Raw genomic sequence first — 19,476 nt, 5'->3', positions numbered from 1 at the left:
GCATTAGCTACACCCATAACATGATGCGTCACATTTTCATTTTAATATAATTTGATATATTCTCTAATTGCTCTCATGATTTCTTTTTTCACTCATGCATTAAAGTATAGTGCTTAACTTCCAAATATTAGGATTCCCCAAATTTCCTTCCGTTGTGTTTTTTGTTGTTGTTGTTTTGGGTTTTCTTGGCCATGCCACACGGCATGTGGGATCTTAGTTCCCTGACCAGGGATCTAACCCACACCCCCTGCAGTGCAAGCACTGGAAGGGCAGAGTCTTAACCACTGGACCGCCAGGGAAGTCCCATGTTGTTGATTTCTAATTTAATTCCACGGTGAGTTAAAAGAATAGACTCTGTATGATTTCACTCCTTTTAAATATAGTGAGATTCGTTTTATGGCCTAGCGCTTGATCTATTCTGGAGAATGTTCCACCTGCTCTTGAAATGAATGTGATTATGCAGTTGTTTGGTGAAATAGTCTACATATATCATTAGGTTGCGTAGGTTGATAGTGTTTTTTAAGTCCTCCGTACCTTTGCTGATTTTCTGTCTGCTTTTTCTATAACTAATTGAGAGTGGGATATTGAAATCTCCAACTACTATTATTATGTCATCTACATTTCCTTTTTTTAATGACTGAAGTATAGTTGACTTACAATGTTGTGTTTCTGGTGTACAGCAAAGTGATTCAGATTCTTTTCCATTATAGTTTATTACAAGATATTAAATACAGTTCTCCGTGCTGTACAGTAGGACCTCGTTGTTTACCTGTTTTATATATAGTAGTTTGTATGTGCTAATTCCAAAGTCCTAACTTATCCCTGCCCCCCCCAACCCTGGCCCTTTCCCCTGTGGCAAAACCATAAGTTTGTTATGACTGTGAATCTGTTTCTGTTTTATAAATAAGTTCATTTGTATCATTTTTTAGATTCCACATATAAGTGATTCATATGATATTTGTCTTTCTCTGTCTGACTTCACTTAGTATGATAATATCTAGGTCCATCCATGTTGCTGCAAGTGGCATTATTTCAATTTATTATGGCTGAGTAGTATTCCATTATGTATATATACGTACCACATCTTCTTTACCATTCATCTGTCAGTGGGCATTTAGGTTGCTTCCATGTCTTGGCTATTGTAAATAGTACTGCTATGTACATTGGGATGCATGTATCTTTTTCGGATTAGAGTTTTCTCTGGATATATGCCCAGGATTGGGATTGCTGGACCATATGGTAACTCTACTTTTAGGTTTTTAAGGAACTTCCATGCCAGTTCTCCATAGTGGCTGTATCAATTTACATTCCCACCAACAGTGTAGGAGGGTTCCCTTTTCTCCACACCCTCTCCACATTTATTATTTGTGTCTACATTTCCATTTAATTTTCTCCATTTTCTTTCATGTTTTTGAGGTTCTGGTAGTAGATGCATATATATTTATAATTGTTATACCTTCCTGATATAGTGACTCTTTTATCATTTTGGAACATCTCTGTCTTTAGTAATATTTCTTTGTCTTAACATCTATTTTAGCTGATATCCGTATAGCTACTCCAACTCTCTTATGGTTACTGTTTTCATGGCATATCTTTTTCCATCTTTTTACTTTCAACCTATTTATGTCTCTGAATCTAAGGTGTTCTCTTGCAGACAGTACATAGTTGACTCTTACCCTTTTTGTCCAATATGAATATCCCTGCTCTTTGATTGGATTGTAGACCATTCAAATTTAATGTAATTAATAATATGTTTGGATTTACTTTTGCCGTTTTGCTGTTTGTTTCCTATACGTCTCTTATCTTCTTTGTTTCTCTGTTCCTCTTTTACTGCCTTCTTTTGTGTTAAAAAATTTTTTTAGAATATCATTTAAATTCCTCTGTTAATTTTCTTACTATTTAAAAATTTATTTTATTAGTGGTTGCTCTATAGATTGCAACATCTTAACTTACCAAAATCCAGTTGTGATTAATACTAATTTAATTCTGGTAAAATATAGAAACTTGGCTCCAGTATACCTCCATTCTCTCCTCTCACCTTTATATTATTACAGTTATATGTATTACATTTATATGTAGTATAAACCCAACAATAAAGTGTTATGATTATTGCTTTACACAATCTTATGTCTTTTAAAGAAATCAGGAGAAGAAATAAGGAAAATATATTTATAGAGTCTTTTATATTAACCCACATATTTACCATTTCCAGTGCTTTTCATTTCTTCCCATGTGTTCAAATTGCAATCTCATGTCACTTCCTTTCAGTCTGAAGGACTTTCTGTAATATGTCTTGAAAGGCAAGGCTGTCATCACTTCCATTAACAATGCCTCTGGATGTAAGCATCACCCACTACACCCGATCAATTGAGACCCCTTTAATCACAGCACCATAACTGCCAGTCCTCACGGCCTGGCCAGCCCTGGCAGAACCTCCACACCCAACTGGGCTGGAGGAGATGGAAGCAGTACTGGCAAGCATGCCTCGGATATCCACTATTCTTATCCGAAGTTCAGCAGTTTTCAGACATAAACACTTCTCAGATTGTCGTATGTCTTTGGTCAATTTCCAGGGCACTTAAATGTTGTTCTTGTCAATTTTTTTTAGCTTTACGGTTGCTATCTGGGGAGAGGATTTGCTAACCATTTCACTTGGCCATAGCCAGAGGTCTGCTTCTTCCCCATGTTTCTGATTCATTAGACCTGAGGTGTAGCTGGAGAATTTGAATTTTAATGAGTTCTCAGGTAATACTAATGCTGATGCTGCTGGCCCAGGGACCACACTTTGAAACCCACTGCTTTAGGTTAAATCAATCTCCTTCAGATGTGAAAACAACTTTCTCAGATATGAATTCATTATCAGCACACATAAAATTTTATTTTAAACTTGCTGCAGGAGAACAAGGCATCCAATAAAACCAGTTCAGATATTTCCTTTTGGTGGAAACTTTTGGTAGAAGTAAAGGTTACTAGATAATTTTGTTAACATTAGCTTCAAGACAGGCCTGTCAGGTGAAACGCTCTCTGTTCACACCAGCCTGATGGTCAACAATTCGGGTGATTCATAACAAGACACGCCAGTAAGTCTAGCAGCCCACAGGAGCTCTTAATCTCATCAGAGTCTACAAGAAAATTGCTCAATTATTTTATCATGAATGCTAGACACTTTCCACAGGAGGTTGTTGATTTTACCAGGCCCCTCTGTTCTTCTCCAGACGGCCCTCCTCAGGTAGTGGAAGTGGACAGTTTTCTCTCTCATGTGTAAATGCCGAGTTTCCTCCCTTTCCTGCTGTTGCACCCCAGGATGGACTCTGGGCATCTAGTTGGCAGAAGTCAGGCAGCAATAGAGGAGGGCACTGCCTATCCATGTGTTGTCATCAGGATCCCTGTTGGTTTCTGCTGCACAGCAGCTGGTCCATTCTGCTTCTGGACCGGTGACAGCTATGGCGTGACTCGTCCTACCACTATCATCTGTGGTTCCGACCACTGCCATCTTGTCACCAAATCTCCACTTCTTTTGCATTGCCCCCAGTCTTCTGCTGGTCCCCAGTCAACTCGGCCTTTTCGTATCCCAGCAAGGGGGCCCACAGGAACGTCAGGTGCTAGGCACAGGCCACATTTTACTGCTCCAACTTTTCTATCCTGACAGCTCCCTCTACACCCCACTGCCCTGCCCTGGCACCATGTTGAAATGTATCCACATGGACCCTCTCTTAAAACTTTGTTCCTCGTCCACCCACCGTTGTATGAATGCCACTGGCATTCCTAAAGTTGTCAGGATCTTCCATTTCATCTGGGTGTTTCTACCTCAGCCCTCAGCACTCACAGGGAGAGAGGAAGTGAGGACCCAAGTGGCACACGCCACTTGCTTGCTCTACAGCTCCCTCCTTTTCCCTCCCTTCCCGTAATGTTGAAGGAAGAGTGTTTTACTTTCTCCACCTCTGAGGATCTCAAACTTCCGCTGCATCAGAACCCCTTGGAGGGCTTATTAAAGCACAGATGACTCAACCCCATCCCCAGAATTTCTAATTCAGCAGGTCTGAGTTGGGGCCTGAGAATGTGCATTTCTAACACGTTCCCAGGAGATGCTACTGCTGCTGGTGCTAACCACACTTTAAGAACCACTGATCTACCTTCTACCCTGATTTCTTGCTACCCCTGATCTCAAGTAAAATCCTATTGTCTTTTCGCAAAACTTGATACTTGGTTTGTTAATGGATGCTAAAGGGACTTAGAAAATCCTTTCTTCTCAACAAAAGATTTTCACACTATTATCTTCTAAGGTGGGGATGACTATAATTTATTGTCCAGACAGGGATACCTTTGATGCTTAAATGGGTTAATAATAATAATAATGCCAGGACCACAAGAGTAGTCCGGACTGCCTAAGGCAGACCAGGATGCCTGTTCACCCCATGCTACGGCCTCAAGAAAATCATCTTTGGAACTCAAAGCAATTACTTCCTTGTTCTAGGAGTAAACAAGCTCTCCTTCCCTGGGACAAAGAGGTTGGTGGCTCAAAGTTGAAGACGGAAGGGCTTCCCTGGTGGCCCAGTGGTTGAGAGTCCGCCTGCAGATGCAGGGGACACGGGTTCGTGCCCCGGTCCGGGAAGATCCCACATGCCATGGAGCAACTAAGCCTGTGAGCCATGGCCACTGAGCCTGCGCGTCTGGAACCTGTGCTCCACAACGGGAGAGGCCGCAACAGTGAGAGGCCCGCGTACCGCAAAAACAAACAAACAAACAAACAAAAAAACTTGGAGATGGAAGACTGCCAGGGAATGTGATTTAAGAGGGAAACAAAACACAGTGGTTTAATATTTTCAAAACATATCCCCATTACAGTAAGTCCTCTACATACGAACCAAGTTGCGAACTTTCAAAGAGGCGAACGTGCGTTCCATCAGCATCAGGTGTGAGTAGAATTGCAGCCCTCCGTCTCCTGTTGCTGATGACCCTTCAGCTCTACCATCTCCCACCTCCTCTCCCTCCTCCAGTCAGTAGCTCTTCTTGCCTGTTCACTTGATGCCAGCCCCTGGATGCCAGCTGTTGTACTGTACTACTGTACTTTTCAAGGTACTGTACTGTAAGATTAAAAATGTTTTCGTGTGTGTGTGTGTGTGTTTATGTATTATTTGTGTGAAAAGTATTATAAACCTATTACAGTACAGTACTATATAGCCGATTGTGTTAGTTGGGTACCTAGGCTAACTTTGTTGGACTTACGAACAAACTGGACTTAGAAACATGCTCTCGGAAGAGAACTCGTTCGTATGTAGGGGACTTCCTGTATATACATTTGGAGTTAACCGCCTATAGCACCAAAGCGCCTAACTAGCCTGTGGGCACAAAATAAAGGCAGTTTGCATTTCCTCCTGGCACAAGCCTCACCAGCTCTATTGGAAATTAGCCCTTTTCTTCATCACCCCGTGTCCTTAGTTATTTCTGGGCATGCCCAAAGTAGCAGCTCACAAGTGCCCACAAACCAGAATGTCAGCTGCAGCCCCCATATGGCCTTGTCCTTCCTCTTCTGCTCAGGCTTCTTGTTCCCATCTGTAGTCCATAGAGCCATCTGGAGAAGTGTCACTCCTGCAGCTTCCCATCATGGGGACCCCGTTTAGGCCAAGGGTGCTCCTGCAGATGCTCCCTCGTCTCTGGTACCAGAGCATGGCTGGGTTTTATGCAGAGCCTCTCCCCCAACTTCCTGCCACACTTTGTTTCCTGGGCCCCAAGTTGGATTTTTTTTTTTTTTGTCCACGCCACGCAGCATGTGGGATCTTAGTTCCTCAATCAGGGATTGAATCTGCACCCCCTGCAGTGGAAGCATGGAGTCTTAACCACTGGACCACCAGGGAAGTCCCAAGTTGGATGTAATTTGAAGGCAACACAAATAGGATTTGCTGATGGTTAGAATATTGGGTGCAAGAGGAGAGGAGTCCAGGCTGATTCCAGGGTTTTGACTCAGTGAATGAGGTTGTTATTAATTAGGATGGTTGGGAAGATTGTAGATGGAGCAGGTTTTCTTTGGAAAAGATCAGTAGATTCATTTTGGACACAGTTTGTGATGTCTTTTCAATATCTAAGATAAGAAAGGTAATAATGGACCTTCCCTTTCAACTTCTATGCCATTACCGTAGACAGAACTATAAAGATTATTTTCCAATTCCAGCAGGCACTGTTGAGTGCCTGCCCAACTCTCCTGTTCCCTTTATTACACACTGGCAGAACCCTGATTTTGTTCCAGTGTCTAACCTCACCTGTGTGACTGGAGAAAATGCTGGTTGTCTAAACCTGCCAGGGTCACCCCATTCTGCATGTCAGTGAGGAGTAGAAGGGTAAGCCTGACGCCCACTCAATTCGGGTCAATGAGACGTGGGGGGCAGTCATTTGGAGGCTTCTGGGAAATGTTCTTTCTTTAAAAAAGATTTACAGAAAGAACTGGTCTGGCTTTTTCTCCTGGATGTCCTAGGGCAACCATCCTGCAAACATGATGTGAGTAAAAACAAGCTGAGGATGGTCAAGCTGAAAGATAGCATTTTCCAGCCCATTAGTTAACTAACGGGAACCATCCTCTCTCTGGATCTCTTCTGCAAGATAACGCACCCCTTGATTGGTTAAGCCGTCTTGAGAAGGGTTTTCTTCACTTGCCTGTTAAAGCATCCTAACTGGTACACAAAGGAAGGAGAGAAAGTCATCCTGAGGAGGAAACCACGGAAAGTTCAGGGCAGTAGATTCAGGTGCGCGTTTGTCACTGGCAAGGTCAGGCCAGTACCAGCAGCAGGGCAATTTCCAGTGCAAAGAACTGACTGGATTATGAACTTGAACTAGAAACTGCTTGTATTGTCATAGGTCTCTACTTTTCCTTTGCCAGAGAGGGCCGGTGTTTTACATTGTAGGGGTATCTGTGCCCAAGGCCTTATCATCTCCCGTCAACTCCGAGCTCCGCCCTCCTACACAAGACTGTCCTTGGCGCCCAGTCAAGTCCATGAATTGCTTTCACACTTCCTATTCCACTTTGTGCTCACAAGCGCCTGTTAGGAGGCCAGGCATATCCCCAATTTACAAACTGAGAATTAAGACTGGGGAGGTGATCACAGCCTAGAAATGGCAAAACCCCGACTCGAACCAGGGTAGATTCCAGGCCGGCACTCTTTGACCCACACCATGAAATTTGTTTTAAAGTCTAAAATGACATCATTGTTCTTACTTGGTTATTCTAATTTTACATGTTAAGCATGATTAAAGTAACTAAACATTGTAAGACTCCCATGTGTCTGGATTCAAACAAAACACACACTAAATACCTAAGGTCTCTAGGGTATGTTTGGTTTTCTGTTACTGAAAATAACAATAATTTTCTTTCATATGCCACTTGATCAAGACTGTTTTTGCCCTTACCAGTTTTCTTACAAACGTGCTTTGAGTTAACCTTTTAATGCCTTATATACCAGGGTTCAGAATCACATTAATTCTAGAAGTGACCTTTTTATTACTCTTGACAATAAACAGGTATTTAAATTTATAGCAATCCTGTTACATATGCAATTCGTTGTGTGTGAACCAGCATGGTATGTTTTTCTTCTCATAAAGCTCTTCATTTGCATTGGAATAAAAACTGCATTGGTTTGAAGTGAGAAATTTAGTCCAGTTTTACCAGGAAGGGAAGTCAAACCAGTTCCGCTGGGAGGAAAAGTTGTTCGGTTTGGTTTTGTTAAGAGCCGGTTATTTCAACAGGAAAATGAGTTTATTTGGGAATAGCAGAGGAATTACAATTCAGGACGGTAAACTATGGCGAACCATAGGCAAGTCCTAAAACAGTGGTTCTTAATAAGTTGGTTTGAGAGTGAGTGTGGAATGTCCCTACTGTTTATTTTTGCTTTGAAGATGAGAAATATTCCAGAAATGTTAATGTGCTGAATTTTTCAAAGAGCAAATCATTTTTTAAATGTTCCAGGAAAGTTTGATTTTGACAAAATGTGTACGAGGTGAAAGGAAGTTTATCCTCTAATTATTCGTATACACATTTTATAGTGAAAACACCCTTATTAACCAGGACATCTGGGGTAGAGTATTGATTCTTTTCTCTGGTGTTCTTGTATCTCAGTTTCTTCTTCTACAGAACGAGGGGTTGACAAGATGGATGAGTTTCTTGTTACTGCTATAACACATTACCACAGACTTAGTGTTTTAAAACAACACAGATTTATTTTCTTGTGTTTCTGGAGGTCAGAAGTCAGATGGGGGGTCTCACTGGGCTAAAACCATGGTATTAGCAGATCCTTGTTCCCTTCTGGAGTGTCTTGTGGTGAATCCATTTCTTTGCCTTCTCCAGTATCTAGAGGCTGCCTGCATTCCTTGGCTCATGGCCATTCCCTCCATCTTCAAGGCCAGAGTCAGCAATGGCCAATTGAGTCTTTCTCACATTACATCACTCTGACGCTGACTTTTCTGCCTCCTTCTCCCTCTTGTAAGGATCCTTGTGATTACATTGACCCAGCTCAGCCAGAATTATCTCTTTATTTTTTTATTTTACTTTTTAAAATAAATAAATAAATTTATTTGTTTATTTATTTATTTTTGTCTGTGTTGGGTCTTCATTGCTGCGCGCAATCTTTCTCTAGTTGTGGCGAGCAGGGGCTACTCTTTGTTGCGGTGCACAGGCTTCTCATTGCAATGGCTTCTCTTGTTGCAGAGCAAAGGCTCTAGGCGTGCGGTCTTCAGTAGTTGTGGCTCACGGGCTCAGTAGTTGTGGCTCGCGTAGTTGTGGCTCACGGGCTCAGTAGTTGTGGCTCGCGGGCTCTAGAGCGCAGGCTCTGTAGTTGTGGCGCACGGGGTAAGTTGCTCCGCGGCATGTGGGATCTTCCCGGACCAGGGCTTGAACCCGTGTCCCCTGCATTGGCAGGCACATTCTCAACCACTGCGCCACCAGGGAAGTCCCACCTCTTTATTTTAAGGTCAGATGATTAGCAACCTAAATTCCATCTGTGAACTTAATTCCTCTTTGCCATATAACCTAATATATTCACAGGTTCTGGAGATTAGGATGTGGACATCTTTGGGAGCCGTTATTCTGCCTACCACACTAGGCAATCTCTTAGATCTTTCCAATTCAAAATGTTATGAAAAAACTCAATATAATTGTCCTCCATTACTGTAACTTTAAAGTGCAATAAATAAAACCCAAACAACTAGGTTATAGGGAAAGAAGTAGAATGATATTTTATTAATTGTTTAAATTTTATTTTTATGAAAGGAACTATATTCACATAGTTCAAAATCCAAAGCATAGGGCTTCCCTGGTGGCGCAGTGGTTGAGAGTCTGCCTGCCAATGCAGGGGACACAGGTTCGTGCCCCGGTCCGGGAAGATCCCACATGCTGTGGAGCAGCTGGGCCCGTGAGCCATGGCCGCTGAGCCTGCGCGTCCGGAGCCTGTGCTCCACAACGGGAGAGGCCACAACAGTGAGATGCCCACGTACTGCAAAAAAAAAAAAAAAATCCAAAGCATAATAAGGAATAGGTTGAGGGTCTCACACCCATCCCTAGTCACGTGTATGTATCATTACTGAGCCATCCCCTACTGTATTGCTTTCCTAGGGCTGCCATAACAAATTATAACTAACTGGATAGGTTAAAATAACAGAAATGTATTCTCCCACAGTTCTGGAGGACAGATGTCCAAAATCAGGGTGTCAACAGAGTTCTGATCCCTCCAGAGGCTCTAAGGAAGATGTCTTCCTTGCCTCCTCCAGCTTCTGGAAGCTCCAGGCATTCCTTGGCTTGTGGCTATATCACTCCAATCTCTGCCTCCATGGGCACATGGCCTTCTTCCCTGTGTGTATGTGTGTGTGTCCTCTCCTCTTCTTATAAGGACACCAGACACTGGTTTAGGGTCCACCCTAATCCAGTATGACCTCATCTTAACTAATTATATCTAGAAAGATCCTATTTCCAAATAAGGTCACATTCACAGGTGCTAATTGTTAGGACTCGAACTTATCTTTGGATGGACACGTGGAAGTTTTCAGTTATTTGCTATTAGAACAGAGGCTGCATGTTTTCTTATGGACTTGTACGGGTATTCTTATGGATTTGTGAAATGCCTCTGAAATACAGATTCCTAAAAGCGTAAATGCTGAGCCATAGGGGTTTTTTTGGCCAAATTGTGCTTCAAAAAGGTTGCAGTTATTTCCATCCCCACCCTCAGTGTTTGTTTCCGTACAGCCTCATCAAACTTCCGTAATACCGATCTCTTTATCTGCCAGTCTGAGAGGTAAAAATAAGATCTCATTTTAAATTGCCATTTATTTGATTATTCATGCAAATGAGCACACTTCCTTGTGTTTATTGACTTTCTAAGTCTGTGAATTGCTAGTTGTTTCCTGTTCCCTCTTGAGCAGCTGATCTATTTTTTATTTAATCCACTTCAGGCGTTTTTGGTCACCATTTTTCTTTGTTCTTTCTCTTAAATGGAGCTTGATCTTTTACGTAAATCTAAGACAAGAGATTGTGTGAAAGTCCATACCTACAGTGAAGGGGTATTTGCTTTTCAGGGCTAATTTTCTATGATACAGCTCTGACGTGAGTAGGAGCTGTATCATAGAAAGAGTATGGTATCTGTGGTGGTTGTAATTTCTGGCAAGAGAGAGGGAGAGAGGGAGGACAGTTATATCAGAAATGAGGTATGTTTGAAAGTGTGTCAGTGGTGGGAGTTTATACAAAACTGTGAGAAGGTGAAATCCCTTTTTCTCTTTTTTTAAATGAGAAGCCTTCGGCTGGGTTATCAAACTGGTGGTAAACATCCAACAGACTGCACGTTCATCCTGAGTTTCTCTTCCCAGCACAGAGTCATTTAGTTTGTAATTAAGAAAAGTGAGGAGGGTAACTCCACTTCTGGGTACACATCCAAAAGAACTGAAAACAGGACATGAGCAGGTATCTGTACACCCAGGTTCATAGTAGCACAATTCACAAGAGGCAAGATGTGGGCACAACCCAGATGTCCATGGACAGATCAATAGATAAACAAAATGTGGTCTATCAATACAATGGAATATTATTCAGCCTAAAAAGGAAAGAAATTCTGACACAGGCTACAACAGGTGAACCTTGAGGACATTACGCTATCCTTTTTTTTTTTTTTTTTTTGCTGTACGTGGGCCTCTCACTGTTGTGGCCTCTTCCGTTGCGGAGCACAGGCTCCAGATATGCAGGCTCAGCGGCCATGGCTCACAGGCCCAGCCACTCCACGGCATGTGGGATCTTCCCGGACCGGGGCACGAACCCGTGTCTCCTGCATCGGCAGGCGGACTCTCAACCACTGCGCCACCAGGGAAGCCCTACGCTATGCTTTTGAGTGAGACACAAAAGGACAAATACGGCTTGATTTCACTTATGTGAAGTATCTAGATAGTCAAACTCATAGACACAGAAAGTAGAGTAGTAGTTGCCAGGGACTGGAAGAAGGAGGGAATGGGAAGTTGTTTAATGGGTACACAGTCTCAGTTTTGTGAGATGGCAAGAGTTCTGGAGATGGATGGTGGTGGTGGATACACAATAATGTGAATGTACCTGATGCCACTGAACTGTACACTTAAAAATGGCTGAGATGGTAAATTTTATGTTATGTGTATTTTACCACAATTTAAAAATTTAAATTTAAAAATGTAAAATTTATGTTGTATATATTTTACCGCAATTAAAAATAAATGGAAGGAGGGAAGGAAGGAACAGTGAAGAGTGAAGAGTGAAGAGCGGTTGTTTTTAACGTCATTTCACAGCAGGTAATTTCCAACACAAGAGGCAACCCCAGGTCAGCGGGCCCTGTAACTGAATTCTACTCTCAGTCCTTTACAGCCAGGCCCCGTCTCCAACCCACTGGCTGCAAGAAGTCTTCTAGAAATCAGAAATGGCTCCTTGTCTAGAACTGGCAGCGTACAGCACTGCTTAAAGATGAAAAATCGGTAGTTCACTGGGATTCCTGTGTTGCAAGGTCAGTTTTTGTTGAAGAAAAGTAGAGTATAACATCCTTCAGGGATCCTTTGTTCATGCAGAGGCATCAGTGGTGGCTGCAAATCCCTTGCATTGTAGGTGACTAAGGAAGAAAAGACTTGCACTGCCCCCCTGCCAACAGGAAGCTGTTTAGTATGCAGTTAAGAATAGTGCGGTGGGGGAAGGTTTTTTGCCCTGGTTCTCACACCAGGCACTCATGCAGCCATCCCTTACCAGCTCTTCACCTGCAAGAAGGTGATGTCTCCCAACTAAATGTCTGGATCAGTGTCTGGCATCCATAAGCATTTGAGAATGAGTAACGTCCATCCCTACCCCAAACAGCTGGTTGGATATGTGAACCCAAGGCCTTTCTTGGGGACTGGGGACTTGTCTCACCCCTGCCGCCACACCCCCTCTGCCCAGCATGCCAGAGCCCTCAGGTCCAAGGATCTAGAATAGGCCTGAGGAGAAAGGAGAGCTGGCTAGGAGGTCCCCCTGCAGGCCTGAAGCCTAAACAACTCCTACCAGCTCTGGGGGAAGGAGCGGTTGACTTACCTGTGATCCCTTCTGGGCCATTTGAATTTACCATGCTAGGGTACTGGGTAATCTTCTTTCAAAAATATTTTATTATATATTTTTTAAATGCTTAACTATTAAAAATACTACTAAGATAAATTTTATAAGATGTACGATTCACCTCTGGTTGAGACGGTTAAAAACAAGACAACAGGCCCCAAATGGAGTCGCTTATGTTAAGCCCCATGTCACCAAACCAAGACAACTTAATTACAGTTTCTGCTCTCCTAGAAATGGAATCTTTAACCGGTCAATCAGGAATCACCTGATTCCTAGAATCGCCTGACTCCTAGCACTAGTTAGGTAATCTGCCTGACAAACTCGAAAGGAAAGTAACCTGCTCTAACCACCTGGCATTTTTGTCTAGTATAACGTCCTTGTTTCTGCTCCCTTCTACCTATAAAAGTCTTTCATTTTGTACAGCTCCTCAGAGCTCCTTTCCACTTCCTAGATTGGATGCTACCCGACTCAAATTAATTTTTGCTCAAACTCTTAAAACATTTAATATACCTCAGTTTATTTTTTGACAAGACAGAGGTAGAGTTTTCAGTTCTCAGAGAGTTTTTCCCTTCAGAATGAAAAATAACTGAAAGCCATCTCAGAGCGGTGCCTTTCTTCAACTTTGACCTCGCCTACCCTGCTCATCATTAAGCCTCCAGTGCCAGCATCGCGCTGGGCGCAGAGGAAACCCTCAGTAGGCATTTGATGAATAAATCAATTGATGTCAAAACAAAATGCGGGATACTTATGATCCCCAATTCTGCATTTTCCTAAAGAAAGGATATTTGGGGCTTCCCTGGTGGCGCAGTGGTTGAGAGTCTGCCAGCCGATGCAGGGGACACGGGTTCGTGCCCTGGTCCGGGAGGATCCGACATGCTGCGGAGCGGCTGGGCCCGTGAGCCATGGCCGCTGAGCCTGCGCGTCCGGAGCCTGTGCTCTGCAACGGGAGAGGCCACAACAGTGAGAGGCCCGCGTACCGCAAAAAAAAAAAAAAAAAAGGATATTTGGGTCATGGTATGGTAATGTAATTAAATATATACTTGGTCCTCGTCCATTTCTGACACAGAGCTCCTAAAATCCTTGCAATTTCCTAAGTGACTAGAAGGATGAATGTTCTTTTTTATGTTAATGAGATGACTTTTGGATCCCCCTAAGGGTGGGAGTTGGTTGCCAGAAGAACTGACCACGTGATTAGAGGCTGAACCTTTTGGTCCCACCCCCTCACCCCCAGGGAGGGGAGAGGGGCTGGAGGTCGAGTCAGCCACCAATGGCCAATGACTTAATCAATGATGCCTATGAAATGAAGCTTCCGGAAAACCCCCAAAAGATAGGGTTTGGAGAGCTTCTGAGCTGGTGAACACTTGGAGATGGGGGGAGAATGGTATGCCTGGAGAGGGCATGGAGACTCCACGCCCCTTCCCCATACCTTGCCTTACGAATCTCTTCCATCTGGCTGTTCGTATCCTTTTATAATACACCAGTAATCTAGTGAATTAAATGTTTCTCTGAGTTCTGTGAGCTGCTCTAGTAAATTAATCAAACTCAAGGAGGGGTCTTGTTGGACCCTCCAATCGACACTGTAGCTGGTTGGTCAGAAGCACAGGTGATCAGCTGGCCTTATGCCTGGCTTCCGAAGCTGGGGAAGGGGGTAGGCGTGTGAGACTGAGCCCTTAACCTGTGGGATACGATGCCATCTCTGAGTAGGCAGTGTCAGAATAGAGTTGAATTGTGGGACACTGAGCTGGTGTCTGGAGACTTGTTGGATAGTGTTGGGAACCACCCTCCCTACTGCCACCAACACCCTCCCCTCGCACAATGGAATGGAATTGGTGCTAGAAACATTTTACATAGAAACCAGCCGGGTGTATAATATTTATTGTTCATTAATTGAGGTGATAGGTGAGGACCTCTGATTTTAGGCTTGGCTGAGATTCCCAGATGCTTAAAACTGGAGAAAGAAGGAAAGTATCTAACTGGAGTTGTGGAAGCCCAAGATGCTGGGAAATCCCTTTCAGGGTGACCAGAATGGCCCATGTGATGGGAAGTCACATTCACATTGAAGACACAGAGAAAGAGTCAGCCATGAAATTGATGGTTGAACAGATCAGGTGTCTGGGATGAATCCACAGACCTCCAGATTTGGAAGACTGTAACAGACCCCCGTCTGGGAGTGTCAGCTGAAGCCCCAGACCAAGCATGTGATTGAGGGAGTTCCCTGATGGCCTAGTGGTTAGAATTCCGGGCTTTCACTGCCGTGGCCTGGGTTCAGTCCCTGATCAGGGAGCTGAGATCCTGTAAGCCACAAGGCATAACCCCAAAAAAAAAAAAAAAAAAGGAAAAAAGAAAGAAAACATCTGTCTGTGGCCCTGGCATCCTATCCAAGGAAGGCTGGAGGAGCATGGAAATCCTGAGAAGGACACTGGGTGGGCTGGAGGACCTCGAGAGAAAACAAAACTCTGTCCTCCTCCTTCAGGATAGCCCAGTGTGTGGAGAAAGCCTGTGAGGTGAACCAAAAAGTTTTTTCTCCTCCCTCCCAGCCCCCCTCGCCACGCCACCCCCAATCCCCTGCTCCCTTTCCTCTCCCCTCCCCCATCCCTAAATAGTAAGGCTTGGCGGCCTCCTCTCAATTGACCTTTGTCTGATTTGGAGGTGGAAGATTTTTGCAAGTGTCAACAACAGTCCCACAGTGAATAAAGCTGTGAACTTACCCCTTTTGTACAAATTGCAAGGCAATCTTCATTGTAACATTACCTCAACTGGGAAATGTAATTCGATGGAAGAAAGAGGTTTGCTAATCTTTCAGATTCCCCCCCTTTTTTTTTCTTTTTAAAATTATGTGTTGCCCAAGCTGAAAATTGGCACCACCTATGGGTTCTGGATGCAGTGAAGTCAGAAATGATACTGAGGCCAGCTGGGCCTGACGCAACAGCCCAGTGGGGTCAAACTGACGTTTTTCTTCCATTTTTGATGAGTGGAGAAAAACACTGGTTGTGAATTCTCAATAACCAGTCTACTGTACTTTTCTTGCAGACTGGCTGTTGCTGTCCGTTTCCCAGTCCTGCTGTTTAGCCAAGTGGGATTCTTCTTCATGCCAGTTACGTGGGCGCAGAGGCTGGACTCTTCCTCCAAGGTCATGAGCAGGTACCCTCCCTTGTATGAATGTATCACAAGGAAAGGGCATTGTGTAATAAAGATTTACCCTTGCCCAAAGAGAGATCTGCTCTTTGCCCTCAGCTCCCCAGAGGTGATCTCTAAGCCCTTAGGCTCTCCTGCCTGATAAGAGTGCCTTTGTGTTGTGGAACCAAATGTAGGTCCACTTGCCCACGGGCTGGCGGTAAAGCCAATCTACTGACACCAGATTGTGGTGAAGAAAAGTGCAGCGTTTATTGTAAGGCACCAGACGAAGAGTCCAGTGCGGCTAATGCTCAAAACACTTGCACTCAGGGAGGTGTTTTTAAAGGCAAAGTGAGGGAGGGGAGTCCCAGGGTGAGTGATCAGCTCATGCACTGTTCTCTGATTGGTTGATGGTGAGTGGTGGTAACATTATCAGTCATTAGGCTCCAGTAGGTCCAGGGGCTATGTGCTCATGGTCATCATATAGTTCGCTTTCTCCATTTGGTGGTGGTTTTAGCATCTGTAAAACAGCTCAGGAAATGTGCATCTGATACTGTTATCTAGGCGCTTCAGAGAGGAGCTAAAGCAGAGGACGTGGGGGGAGGGGTCTGTCCCCGGCAGGCCCCATAGTGTCCTGATCAGTTACATTTGTTTACCCGGACGCAGAGTAGGAACCTCTCCCGACTGCGCCCTATTTATCTCTTCTCTTGGCCGGTTTTCGTCTGTATCTTTTTGCTATAATAAAGCGTAACTGTGAGTATAACAGCTTTCAGCAAGTTCTGAGGGTCCTTCTAGTGAGTCACTGAACTTGGCGGTGGTTGTGGGGACCCTGAGCTGGCCTCTGGTGTCAGAAGTGAGAGTAGTCTTGGGGACAGTTCCCTGACTTTGCAGGCACTGACTAGGACTCTATGCTCATGGTCTCTGGACTGGATTCTCCTCTCACTGGCTGGGTGAGCTGCTTCGTCTCTCCGGGCCCCTTTGCCTCAGCACTCAGCAGGGAGGGTTCTCTGTACCCTCTGGGGGAGGTTGCTGTGGAGGCTGAGACAGGAGTGAGAGGGAGGGCTGTGCGAGTTGTCCAGCTGCACGGAAATGTGCCCCCTTGGTGCCGGTGGACTGAGTGCCCTCTCACGTTTGGGCACGTTTGACGACGATGGTGATATTAGTGACGATCCCATTCCTACAGTCTGACAGACCTCATCTGTCTAGACAGGGAGGAGAGAGGGGCTGGGGCCAAAGAATAAGCACCTGGAGCCCGAATGGAAGCCATTTCTCTAAAATAAGGTCTTAGGAGCCACTTACTGGAAGTGGTGGAAGGATGCAACCTCTCTGCACACGATGAGACACACCTAAGTGACGATGCACCTGTCATTCATCAGAAGAGCAGAAACTCAATATCTTGACAAACCACTCTGTGGCGAGGCTGGAAGTGGGCACCACAAAATGGTCCAACCTCTGCTGAGGGGAATTGAGCAATAGCTAAGAAAATTACAGAGTATTTACCCTTTGACCTAGAAATAGCACTTCTGGGTACTACCCTCAATTACCTCTAGCAATACAAAAAGAACCGTGATGGTTATTTATTACAGCATAATTTGTAAAGCAGAATATTCAAAACAACCTAAATGTCCATATGTAAGAAATTTTTTGAATAAATTATAGCATGTCCACACAATGAAGTAGCACATTGCTATAAAAACCAACAAGGAAGAACTCTATGAACTGATACAGAGTGATATCCAGATATATGGTTACATGCAAAAAACAAACAATCAAACAAAGTTCACCAAAATGACTATAGATGTCATAACACCTTGAGTGAAAAAGGATCTGTGGGGCTTCCCTGGTGGCGCAGTGGTTGAGAGTCCACCTGCCGATGCAGGAGACACGGGTTCGTGCCCCAGTCCGGGAAGATCCCACGTGCCGCGGAGCGGCTGGGCCCGTGAGCCATGGCCGCTGAGCCTGCGCATCCGGAGCCTGTGCTCCGCAACGGGAGGGGCCACAACAGTGAGAGGCCCTCGTACCGCAAAAAAAAAAAAAAAAAAGAATCTGTGAATCAGAATGATATCAAAGAACAAGTAAACAGGAAGAGTGAAGAAAGCTCTTCTTTCATTATAAGGGAAATTAAAATGCCAACTAAAATGCCACAATAAATGTAGAGGGACTAACACAAGTAGAAAACCAAGTCACCATTTTCATAGCAAATCATCACTATAATCATTGATTCAGGCTCGAATCATAATGGATGCTAAAACTACTGGGTTCCATTTTGTTGGGGAAAAGGATACTTATAACATGCACACAATCTTAGAGCTGTCCCCCCAGATTGCTTATCAGTTACATACTTACCAGAGGACACCACCTGAGTTAAGAGATTTCAATCAGCATCTCCAATAATAGGACAAACTGGTGACATGCCTCCTGATGGATGCACTGAAAAGACCACAACATCACAGATACTGTGTTCCTGCCAAAAATGCACAAGCTGAACCAAATCATGAGGAGACAATTATTATAGACCCAAGCTGAGGACATTCTACAAAATAAGGGCCTGTACTCTCCAAAAATGTCAATGTCATGAAAGGTAAAGAAAGGCCTGGGAAGTGTTTCAGGCTTTAAAAGACTAAAGACTACATCCAAATTTAAAACTTTTGTGTACCAAAGGATACTATCAACTGAGTAAAAAGGCAACCTATGGAATGGGAGAAAATATTTGCAATTTATGTATCTTATATGAGATTAATATACAGAATATATGAAGAACTCCTGCAACTCAACAACAGCATCAAAAGACAATGCACAGGGGCTTCCCTGGTGGCGCAGTGGTTGAGAGTCCGCCTGCCGATTCAGAGGACACGGGTTCGTGCCCCGGTCCGGGAAGATCCCACATGCTGTGGAGCGGCTGGGCCCGTGAGCCATGGCTGCTGAGCCCGCGCATCCGGAGCTTGTGCTCCACAACGGGAGAGGCCACAACAGTGAGAGGCCCGCGTACCGAAAAAAAAACAAAAAAACAAAAAAAAACAATGCACTTATACAATGAGCAAAGGAATTGAAGAGACGTTTCTCCAAAGAAGTTTTAAAAATGGCCAATGAGCACATGAAAAGGTGCCCGACATCACTAATCATTAGGGAAATCTGAATCAAAACCACAGCACACAGCACAGGAGGTGAATCTCAAAACCATTATGCTGAGTGAAAGAAGCCAAACACAGAAGTTTACATCCTGAGATGACTCCATTCAGAGGAAATTCTAGAAAAGGCAAAGCCATAGGGACAGAAGGCAGGTCAGTAGTACTTCGTGGTCCAGATGGGGGCGGCGATGAGAGCAACGAGGCAGGAGGGGACTTCTAGGGGTGATGAAAGGGTTCTGAAACGAATATAGCAGTCGCAGGACTGTGTATTTACAAAATTCATGGACCTCTTGACTAAAAATGGGAGGTATATGTATATCAGTAAAGCTATAAAATAATAATAATGAGGAGGAAGAGAAGGTCTTGAAAAAGCCACATCTCAGACTGAACTCTGCCACATGCACTCGTGAGCAGGCTGACCCAGCAACCCTTAGACGCCTCTTCTGGAAGTCCACGTAGTCCGGACTGTAGGGCCTCAGCCTCCAAACCCTCTCTCTCTGAAACGTTCACTCAGGGTGGATGCAGTGATTACAGTTCCGGTGTCAGGCCTCGGGACTCAGGAACAGACGCCTCCAGTGAGCACCTGCTCATGTGGGTGGTTCAGAATCCTAAACCCCGGGTGCCATTCAGAGAAGTTCAGGCCACAGGACTGGCTGGATTCTTATCCCC

General features: G+C 44.3%; 1 protein-coding gene across 3 annotated transcripts in view; it reads left to right on the top strand.

Annotated features, from left to right (window-relative positions):
- LOC117199274 (uncharacterized) overlaps nt 1–19,476 on the top strand; it is a 71,936-nt gene that overhangs the window by 6,926 nt on the left and 45,534 nt on the right. Inside the window, exon 3 of one of the 3 annotated variants that reach the window (XM_049710496.1) lies at nt 15,596–15,706. In XM_049710496.1, the coding sequence (XP_049566453.1) occupies nt 15,596–15,706 (111 nt within the window). Of the gene's footprint in view, nt 1–4,474; nt 4,769–15,595; nt 17,719–19,476 lie in introns of those variants that run through there. The other 2 variants (XM_033418186.2, XM_049710497.1) reach the window with 2 other exon arrangements.

The sequence above is a fragment of the Orcinus orca genome, chromosome 5 (genome assembly GCF_937001465.1).
Source record: "Orcinus orca chromosome 5, mOrcOrc1.1, whole genome shotgun sequence".
NCBI lineage: Eukaryota > Metazoa > Chordata > Mammalia > Artiodactyla > Delphinidae > Orcinus > Orcinus orca.
This window is presented reverse-complemented; position numbering and strand designations above follow the sequence as displayed.